General features: G+C 38.9%; 1 protein-coding gene across 4 annotated transcripts in view; it reads right to left on the bottom strand.

Annotated features, from left to right (window-relative positions):
* The window catches only part of ccdc146 (coiled-coil domain containing 146), a 118687-nt gene that overhangs the window by 17612 nt on the left and 89653 nt on the right, over nucleotides 1–11422 (bottom strand). For 3 of the 4 annotated variants that reach the window (XM_062066575.1, XM_062066576.1, XM_062066574.1), the window contains exons 19-21: nucleotides 7549–7659; nucleotides 7326–7463; nucleotides 2563–2682 (exon numbers count right to left, since the gene is read on the bottom strand). In XM_062066575.1, coding sequence (XP_061922559.1) covers nucleotides 2563–2682; nucleotides 7326–7463; nucleotides 7549–7659 — 369 coding nt within the window. Of the gene's footprint in view, nucleotides 1–2562; nucleotides 2683–4929; nucleotides 5010–7325; nucleotides 7464–7548; nucleotides 7660–11422 lie in introns of those variants that run through there. The other variant, XM_062066577.1, reaches the window with a different exon arrangement.

Below are 11422 nucleotides of genomic sequence, written 5' to 3'. Positions count from 1 at the left end.
AATGTGCCGTTGCTTAGTGTCTGTACTGTGTAAAACTCGGCAGGGTAACCACGTAATACTCCATGTCAGTAGGTGGCAGCATTGCTTTGTAAAAGTCGGAATGTGTCGGGTGAGACGAGGATGGTTTGTTGTGATCCCGATATGCAGACCACAGTGGGAGGCAGGGTGCAGGTAAAAAGGGTATGTAACGCTTAAACCCAAAATGAACGAAAGGAAAAGGCTATGCAAAACAAAAGTCAAACTGAACTGGCTACAAAGTAAACAGAGACAGAATGCTGGACGACAGCAAAAACTTACGGTGTCCACAAAGTACATCCGTACGTGACATGAAAATCAACAATGGCCACACAAAGAAGGATAGCAACAACGTAAATAGCCTTGCTTGCTAACACAAAGCAGGTGCGCGGAATAGCGCTCAAAGGAAGACAGGAAGCCACTACAGGAAAACACCAGCAAAACAGGAAGGGCCACCAAAATAAGCAAGACAAGAACTAAAGCACTACACACAGGAAGACACCAACACACTCAAAATAAGACACGACGACTTGGTGGAGTTAATTTTTTAAAGTTTTCTGCTGGTGGTGTGCCTCCGGATTCTTTTTATGACAAAAATGTGCCTTGCCTCAAAAAAGGTTGAAAAACACTAAACTAGACAACTCCAGTTAGACACAATATATGATTATACAAAAATGCAAATGTGTTGACGCTGGCGATATCGCCTTGTCTCTGCTCTGTCTGCGTCACGGCAGTGTTCTGCCTTGGCAGTCAGCAGGCCGTTCCTGGACAACAAACACTTGTACCAGACTGGCTCGCAATCTTTTGGATTGCCAGCTTTGCACAGACAAAGAAAAATACCATTTCAGCACAATTGACAATAATTATAGCAATGGCCCTCAAGCATAAACGTTATGTGATAATACAAACCCCGTTTCCATATGAGTTGGGAAATGGTGTTAGATGTAAATATAAACGGAATACAATGATTTGCAAATCATTTTCAAGCCATATTCAGTTGAATATGCTACAAAGACAACATATTTGATGTTCAAACTCATAAACTTTTTTTTTTGTGCAAATAATCATTAACTTTAGAATTTGATGGCAGCAACACGTGACAAAGAAGTTGGGAAAGGTGGCAATAAATACTGATAAAGTTGAGGAATGCTCATCAAACACTTATTTGGAACATCCCACAGGTGAACAGGCTAATTGGGAACAGGTGGGTGCCATGATTGGGTATAAAAGTAGATTCCATGAAATGCTCAGTCATTCACAAACAAGGATGGGGCGAGGGTCACCACTTTGTCAACAAATGCCTGAGCAAATTGTTGAACAGTTTAAGAACAACCTTTCTCAAGCAGCTATTGCAAGGAATTTAGGGATTTCACCATCTACGCTCCGTAATATCATCAAAGGGTTCAGAGAATGTGGAGAAATCACTGCACGTAAGCAGCTAAGCCCGTGACCTTCCATCCCTCAGGCTGTACTGCATCAACAAGCCACATCAGTGTGTAAAGGATATCACCACATGGGCTCAGGAACACTTCAGAAACCCACTGTCAGTAACTACAGTTGGTCGCTACATTTGTAAGTGCAAGTTAAAACTCTCCTATGCAAGGCAAAAACCGTTTATCAACAACACCCAGAAACGCCGTCGGCTTCGCTGGGCCTGAGCTCATCTAAGATGGACTGATACAAAGTGGAAAAGTGTTCTGTGGTCTGACGAGTCCACATTTCAAATTGTTTTTGGAAACTGTGGACGTCGTGTCCTCCGGACCAAAGAGGAAAAGAACCATCCAGATTGTTCTAGGCGCAAAGTGTAAAAGGCAGCATGTGTGATGGTATGGGGGTGTATTAGTGCCCAAGACATGGGTAACTTACACATCTGTGAAGGTACCATTAATGCTGAAAGGTACATACAGCTTTTGGAGCAACATATGTTGCCATCCAAGCAACGTTACCATGGACGCCCCTGCTTATTTCAGCAAGACAATGCCAAGCCACGTGTTACATCAACGTGGCTTCATAGTAAAAGAGTGCAGGTACTAGACTGGCCTGCCTGTAGTCCAGACCTGTCTCCCATTGAAAATGTGTGGCACCTAAAATAGCAGAAGGGAGACCCCCGGACTGTTGAACAACTTAAGCTGTACATCAAGCAAGAATGGGAAAGAATTCCACCTGAGAAGCTTCAAAAATGTGTCTCCTCAGTTCCCAAACCTTTACTGAGTGTTGTTAAAAGGAAAGGCCATGTAACACAGTGGTGAACATGCCCTTTCCCAACTACTTTGGCACGTGTTGCAGCCATGAAATTCTAAGTTGATGATTATTTGCAACAACAACAAAAATAAGTTTCTCAGTGTGAACATGAAATATCTTGTCTTTGCAGTCTATTCAATTGAATATAAGTTGAAAAGGATTTGCAAATCATTGTATTCCGTTTATATTTACATCTAACACCATTTCCCAACTCATATGGAAACGGGGTTTGTATATACATAATTATTCTAACACCAGTCACCTGACTTTGCATTGTAGTCAAATGACTGCACCACTGACCTGGAGCTCTTTCTCTTTGGTTTCCTGCTGGAGGCACAAGACGGCCGCTTGCTTCATTGACAGTTCGGCAGACGTGGCCATCAGACGGCGGCTGGTGTCGATGATGTGTGTCCGCATCTCATTCAACTGGATACAAACAATTGTGTATTGACGTGAGGTGCCTGTGAACATTGTCAATCATCCAGCTCATCGAATGGATCAGGGGTGTCAAACTCATTTTAGGTCAAGGGCCGCATAAAGGAAAATCTATTCCCACACGGGCCGGACTGGTAAAATCACGGCAAAATAACTTAACGATAGAGATGTCTGATAATATCGGACTGCCGATATTATCGGCCGATAAATGCTTTAGAATGTAATATCGGAAATTATCGGTATCGGTTTAAAAAAGTACAATGTATGACTTTTTAAAACGCCGCTGTATGGAGTGGTGCACGGACGTAGGGAGAAGTACAGAGCAGTTGCGTCTCCCAGTCGTACTTGCCAACCCTCACGATTTTTCCGGGAGACTCACGAATTTCAGTGCCCCTCACGAAAATCTCCCGGGGCAACCATTCTCCCGAATTTCTCCCGACTTCCACCCAGACAACAATATCGGGGGCGTGCCGGCCCAGTCACATAATATTTACGGCTTTTTACAAACACAATTGAATGCAAGGCATACTTGGTCAACAGCCATACAGGTCACACTGAGGGTGGCCGTATAAACAACTTTAACACTGTTACAAATATGCGCCACACTGTGAACCCACACCAAACAAGAACGACAAACACATTTCGGGAGAACATCCGCACCGTAACACAACATAAACACAACGGAACAAATACCCAGAACCCCTTGCAGCACTAACTGTTCCGGGACGCTACAATATACATAGGGTACTTTAACTTTAATCCTCTTGGCAAAACACTTGACGTAAGTTGAAAACTCTGAGGAAAAAATTGGTGCCGTTTCAAAAACACCATGAAGAACACAATGAACTTGGACTTAAAAGTTAAAGTTAAAGTACCAATGATTGTCACACACACACACTAGGTGTGGTGAAATCTGTCCTCTGCATTTGACCCATCCCCTTGATCACCCCCTGGGAGGTGAGGGGAGCAGTGGGCAGCAGCGGTGCCGCGCCCGGGCATCATTTTTGGTGATTTAACCCCCCAATTCCAACCCTTAATGCTGAGTGCCAAGCAGGGAGGTAATGGCTCCCATTTGTATAGTCTTTGGTATGACTCGGCCGGGGTTTGAACTCACAACCTACCCATCCTAGGGCGGACACTCTAACCCAGGAGTCACCAACCTTTTTGAAAGCAAGAGCTACTTCTTGGGTAGTGATTAATGCGAAGGGCTACCAGTTTGATACACACTTAAATAAATTGCCAGAAATTGCCAATTTGCTCAATTTACCTTTAACGCTATGTTATTATTAATAATTAATGATATTTACACTTAATTGAACGGTTTAAAAGAGTAGAAAACACGAAAAAAAATTACAATTAAATTTTGAAACATAGTTTATCTTCAATTTCGACTCTTTAAAATTCAAAATTCAACCGAAAAAAAGAAGAGAAAAACGAGCTAATTCGAATCTTTCTGAAAAAATTAAAAAAAGAATTTATGGAACATCATTAGTCATTTTTCCTGATCAAGATTAATTTTAGAATTTTGATGACGTGTTTTAAATAGGTTAAAATCCAATCTGCACTTTGTTAGAATATATAACAAATTGGACCAAGCTATATTTCTAACAAAGACAAATCATTATTTCTTCTAGATTTTCCAGAACAAAAATGTTAAAAGAAATTCAAAAGACTTTGAAATAAGATTTAAATTTGATTCTACAGATTTTCTAGATTTGCCAGAATAATTTTTTTGAATTTTAATCATAATAATTTTGAAGAAATATTTCACAAATATTCTTCGTCAAAAAAACAGAAGCTAAAATGAAGAATTAAATTAAAATGTATTTATTATTCTTTACAATAAAAAAAAAACATTTATGTGAACATTGATTTAAATTGTCAGGAAAGAAGAGGAAGGAATTTAAAAGGTAAAAAGGTATATGTGTTTAAAAATCCTAAAATCATTTTTAAGGTTGTATTTTTTCTCTAAAATTGTCTTTCTGAAAGTTATAAGAAGCAAAGTAAAAAAAATTATGAATTTATTTAAACAAAAGAAGACCAAGTCTTTAAAATATTTTCTTGGATTTTCAAATTCTATTTGAGTTTTGTCTCTCTTAGAATTAAAAATGTCGGGCAAAGCGAGACCAGCTTGCTAGTAAATAAATACAATTTAAAAAATAGAGGCAGCTCACTGGTAAGTGCTGCTATTTGAGCTATTTTTAGAACAGGCCAGCGGGCTACTCACCTGGTCCTTACGGGCTACCTGGTGCCCGCGGGCACCGCGTTGGTGACCCCTGCTCTAACCACTAGGCCACTTGGACTGCTTCTTCCTACTCCTTTTCGAACATGTTGAAAAGAGAAACTGGAAATTGTTGTTTGCTTGCATGTTCGAAATCAACTCCAATTCAACTCAACTCAACTCAACTTTGTCTGAGTGTTTTTACAAAGCCATTAAACTTTAAGCACTTCCTGTTTAGCATTCTAACGTTGGCAGTTTATTAAAAATGTTTGGAAAAGCACCCGATTGTTTCCACAAACCGCCGCATTGCTGAAATCCGCAAACTGCCACAACACATCCATCTTTCATCATTCAAATGTTACAATTATAATTGAACACGGTGTCAGTCATCAAAACGACACCATAGCTTCGTGATGTGGCTTCTGTGAACAGAACCTGCCGGGACTTAAGACCTCGTTTTAATACTTCCACCTTCTGTAGCCTTTGTTCCGTGTCCATATTCTTGTCTTTGTGTTTCTTAAGACGTTTCATAGTGCCTTCTTAGATGATATTCTTTCATTACAGCCACACTTTCTCCACACAGAAAATACACAGGTTTGCCATTTACCTCCGTGAACAAGTACCGTATTTTTCGGACTATAGGTCGCAGTTTTTTTTCATAGTTTGGCCGGGGGTGCGACTTATGTGTGAAATTATTAACACATTACCGTAAAATATCAAATAATATCATTTAGCTCATTCACGTAAGAGACTAGACGCAGGGCCGGCCCGTGGCATAGGCCGTATAGGCAAATGCTAAGGGCGCCGTCCATCAGGGGGCGCCACGCCAGTGCCACAAATGTTGGAGAAAAAAAAAAAAAAAAGTTGGTACTATTATTTCTAAATCCAAAAAATAATCCCACGTTAATTAAAATGCAAAGTAAAGCCTATTTAATTGAAATATTATTTGTTACAACATTACGCCCCCACCCCCTCCCTTCTCGTATCATGACTCTTTTTGGACGTCACCGCATCAAAAAATCAACACAAGATGTCAAAATGGCCAAAACTGTCAGGTGCCCAGGGAAGAAAAAAGAGAAAAGAAGAGGAGGAGAAACGAGAAAAAGACAGAGGTAGCAGGTAGGTAACGTTAGCCTACATGAAATTATTTGTCTGTTACAGAATGTGATAGTAACCTGGCTTTTTAGCATTAAGCTAATGTTACATGATTCGGCAATTGCTAATCAATAAATAGCTAGTTCTGTTTTAACGTCGTGTTAATATTGTGGAGGGGGCTAAATTGTTATGGAAAATAATAATGTAACGTTAGGTAATTACAGTACTCCCACCTTACATTCCTCAGGGACATTTGTATTAGATCTTTTAAGCAGGTGTTTTCTGTTTACATTGTTATTGCCTTCTGGTTAGCTAATGTTTGCCCTGCAGGTAATAGTCACTTTTCCACCCCTTTATATATTAGGTATAGTTGTAAGCCTAGTTGTTAAAGTGCACATCATTAATGTTAATTAAGCAATATCACATGAGAGGGAATGCTGTTTTTTAATTTGAGCACTGCTGTGATTCGGTTGAAGATAATCATAACATAACATTCTCATATAATATGTTAATTTGCTTTCTTTAAGTAAAACAAAAGGTCAAAGACAAAGCTATTCGGTTTCTTGTGAGTATATACACTTCACTGCCGATGTGGGGGGGCGCCACCTAAAATCTTGCCTAGGGCGCCAGATTGGTTAGGGCCAGGCCTGACTAGACGTATAAGATTTCATGGGATTTAGCGATTAGGAGTGACAGATTGTTTGGTAAACGTATAGCATGTTCTATATGTTATAGTTATTTGAATGACTCTTACCATAATATGTTACGTTAACATACCAGGCACCTTCTCAGTTGGTTATTTATGCCTTATATAACGTACACTTATTCAGCCTGTTGTTCACTATTCTTTATTTATTTTAAATTGCCTTTCAAATGTCTATTCTTGGTGTTGGCTTTTATCAAATACATTTCCCCAAAAAATGCGACTTATACTCCAGTGCGACTTATATATGTTTTTTTCCTTCTTTATTATGCATCTTCGGCCGGTGCGACTTATACTCCGGAGCGACTTATACTCCGAAAAATACGGTAACTATAACATATAGAACATGCTATACGTTTACCAAACAATCTGTCACTCCTAATCGCTAAATCCCATGAAATCTTATACGTCTAGTCTCTTACGTGAATGAGATGAATAATATTATTTGATATTTTACGCTAATGTGTTAATAATTTCACACATAATTCGCTCCTGAGTATAAGTCGCACCCCCGGCCAAACTATGAAAAAAACTGCGACTTATAGTCCGAAAAATACGGTAGTTGGGAGACCGCTGATCAGAACAGTCTTGCTCGCCTCATCTTTGGAAATCTACCTTCTTGGCCAGCAACAGTCTGTCCTGGTGGCAGTTTTCGTTCTGTTCTTGGAGTGACTTCGAGAGCCGGGTCACCTGATCCACCAGCAGCTCTTTCTCTGAAAGCTGCCTCTCTCTATCGGCGAGGTTGGCCTCCAGCTACCAGGAAGGAAACACAAACCCGTCTTTAACCGCACGACGTCAACCGACTGAGACAAGAACGTCATAAACGTTTGCGGCACACCTTCTCAATCTTCTTGACCAGGTCAGAGGACGAAGGATCGGAGCCTTTTAGCTCTTTATAATCTGTTGTTTTCATCAGGTTATCGAGCTTCTGATCTCTGGCCTCCAGCAGCTGTAAGATCAAAAAAAAAGTGTGTTAGAAAATGGAAACCTGAAGACATCTTAAACACAGGAAGTGACAAGACTATCAGGAACTGTTCAGATTGAGGGTGACACAAGGTACAGTAGGAAGATATATATATATATATATATATATATATATATATATATATATATATATATATATATATATATATATATATATATATATATATATCAGTGTTTCCCACACATTCATTTATTTGTGGCGGCCCGCCACGAAAGAATTACGTCTGCCACAAATTAAAAAAAAAAAAAAAATGTATTTATTTTTTTGTCCTGTCCAGCTTCTCAGGCAAATCATATAGTTGATGTAGATGCCCATATCGGCTGTTCAGATTTACTTTACAAAAGAGAAGTGTAGGATACTTCTCCTGTTGCCTTATTTGTATTTGACCACTACTGTTTTCTGTTTATTTGTTACTGACTGTGGCAGGTTACCTCTGCCTCTGTTTCACTTTATGTTGCTGGTAAATAATATGGTTGTAGTAGTAGGCTAAAGTTCAATTATTTAGTATGCACTAATTAAAGGGGCAGAGCTTTAAGAGACATTTTAGCTTTTATATTTTATAAGATATCTTTTTTGTAAGAACCACAATTAATAAATATATTTCAGTGAATAACTTATTGTTCAAATCTGTATATAAATATGTACATAAAGTGTTGCAATTATATTGTAAAATGAATGGATGGATGGATGGACGTTTAAAACAAAACTGTTATTATTAATTAGTAAGTATACATTTTTTGAGCCTTTTTAGAGAAAATCATATCATTGTAGTAAATTATGCAAATTACTCGATGATGTCATGGTGACCACGCCCATAGCCACGCCCCCACTACCACAGGTATCTTGGCAGTTTATGGGAAACCCTGTATATATATATATATATATATGTATATATATATATATATATATATATATATATATATATATATATATATATATATGCATGTTCGAAATAAACATTACCATTACCATAGATCAGGGCTAATCAACTGGTGGCCCTCGGACCAAATCTGGCCCAGGAATGACACCAGACCGGCCCCCTGAGTTCCGTTCAAAACGTAGGAGTGCACTACAGTACTAGAGTGCCCCTGTTGTACAGAGGAACTCGGACCAGCTTAAAGACCTTGACAGATCCTGCAGTGGACACTTGTATTTGTTTAACTGGTACATTTGAAACAATAACATGTCCACTCTAGAGGATGCTGGTTCTCAAAATAAGAATAATTGTAGGCCCCCCCAGTCCTTAGCTCTCTGGAAATGTGGCCCCTACAATTTAGTTGACTATCCCTGGCATAGACCGAGGGTGTCTTAACTTCTTTCCAGCTAGGGCATCTTACAGAAAAATAGGACGGATGCTGAGGTGACAGAGATATATTCCGTGTATCAAAGATGGCAAAATCAATAGTGTAGATCAATATATGCTAAGCAATCTGAACAAAACATCAATATCCAAGCATCCTATTATAAGTCAAAATAACAAAATATGTGTAATATTTTACTCTCAGGCTGACCTTTTCATCATTTCAGTGAAGTGTTGCTGTATTTTGGCCATCATTGTTGTTATGCATCTTCTTTTTAATGTTCAATGCAAAAAAATGTCAATGTCCAATTCAAAACATTGGAAGTTCTTCAACAAAACTCCAAACAGCCAAACAGGACACAGAAGTCCGTCCCTTCATTGAAAAAAATGTGATTTATATATATTTTTCCAACCCTGAACAAAAATACCTAACAGGTAAATGTTTTAACTAGCGATGTCCGATAATATCGGCAGGCCGATATTATCGGGCGATATATGCGTTAAAATGTAATATCGGAAATTATCGGTATCGTTTTTTTTATTATCGGTATCATTTTTTTTTGGTTTTTTTTTTAAATTAAATCCACATAAAAAACACAAGATACACTTACAATTAGTGCACTAACCCAAAAAACCTCCCTCCCCCATTTACACTCATTCACACAAAAGGGTTGTTTCTTTCTGTAATTAATATTCTGCTTCCTACATTATATATCAATATATATCAATACAGTCTGCAAGGGATACAGTCCGTAAGCACACATGATTGTGCGTGCTGCTGGTCCACTAATAGTACTAACCTTTAACAGTTAATTTGACTCATTTTCATTCATTACTAGTTTCTATGTAACTGTTTTTATATTGTTGTACTTTCTTTTTTATTCAAGAAAATGTTTTTAATGTATTTATCTTATTTTACTAATTTTTTTAAAAAGTACCTTATCTTCACCATACCTGGTTGTCCAAATTAGACATAATAATGTGTTAATTCCACGACTGCATATATCGGTTGATATCGGTATCGGTTGATATCGGTATCGGTAATTAAAGAGTTGGACAATATCGGAATATCGGATATCGGCAAAAAGCCATTATCGGACATCCCTAGTTTTAACCCTTTGGAGGCCTTTTGATCAAATGACGTCACAGTTGTCAATGATTTGAATCTACTGAAGTTTATTGAGAAACCGAAGTTTTTGTGTGTCGTAAATATGTGCTTATTGTTTTTTTCAGGTCTCAAACTGAGCCCCCCACCCCCACCCCCCCCTAATTAGGAGCTTAGTGTGGGAGTTGCTTTTTTCTCCTCCCCCCGCACCCATGTTTACCTTTCCTTCCTACCTCTTTACGGGGGCGCCGCGAGGTGGTGACCCATCAGTCTACCTGTCTAATGTTGTTGTTGTACTTTTACTTGTACTAATGACAATACTTTCTATTGTCGTCTATTGCATTTCCTGTTTGGTTTTGAGGATAGATACAATTGAATGTCCCCAAAGGGGTAATAATACATCCCATTAATATAAAACCCAAAACCAGTAAAGTTGGCACGTTATGTTATTTGTAAATAAAAACAGAATACAATGATTTGTAAATCCTTTTCAACTTATATTCAATTGAATAGACTGCAAAGACAACATATTTAATGTTTGAACTGAGAAATGTAATATTTTTTGCAAATAATCATTCAATTTGAATTTAATGGCAGCAACACATTGCAAAGAAGTTGGCACAGGGGCATTTTTACCACTGTGTTACATGGCCTTTCCTTTTAACAACACTCAGTGCAGGTTTGGGAACTGAGGAGACACATTTTTGAAGCTTCTCAGGTGGAATTCTTTCCCATTCTTGCTTGATGTACAGCTTAAGTTGTTCAACAGTCCGGGGGTCTCCCTTCTGCTATTTTAGGTGCCACACATTTTCAATGGGAGACAGGTCTGGACTACAGGCAGGCCAGTCTAGTACCCGCACTCTTTTACTATGAAGCCACGTTGATGTAACACGTGGCTTGGCATTGTCTTGCTGAAATAAGCAGGGGCGTCCATGGTAACGTTGCTTGGATGGCAACATATGTTGCTCCAAAAGCTGTATGTACCTTTCAGCATTAATGGTGCCTTCACAGATGTGTAAGTTACCCATGTCTTGGGCACTAATACACCCCCATACCATCACACATGCTGGCTTTTACACTTTGCACCTATAACAATCCGGATGGTTCTTTTCCTCTTTGGTCCGGAGGACACGACGTCCACAGTTTCTAAAATCAATTTGCCATGTGGACTCGTCAGACCACAGAACACTTTTCCACTTTGTATCAGTCCATCTTAGATGAGCTCAGGCCCAGCGACGCCGGCGGCGTTTCTGGGTGTTGTTGATAAATGACTTGCGCTTTGCATAGTAGAGATTTAACTTGCACTTACAGATGTAGCGACC

The sequence above is a fragment of the Entelurus aequoreus genome, linkage group LG12 (assembly GCF_033978785.1).
Source record: "Entelurus aequoreus isolate RoL-2023_Sb linkage group LG12, RoL_Eaeq_v1.1, whole genome shotgun sequence".
In the NCBI taxonomy this organism is placed as follows: domain Eukaryota; kingdom Metazoa; phylum Chordata; class Actinopteri; order Syngnathiformes; family Syngnathidae; genus Entelurus; species Entelurus aequoreus.
The sequence above is the reverse complement of the archived record's forward strand: the minus strand, read 5'-3'. Positions and strand labels throughout refer to the sequence as shown.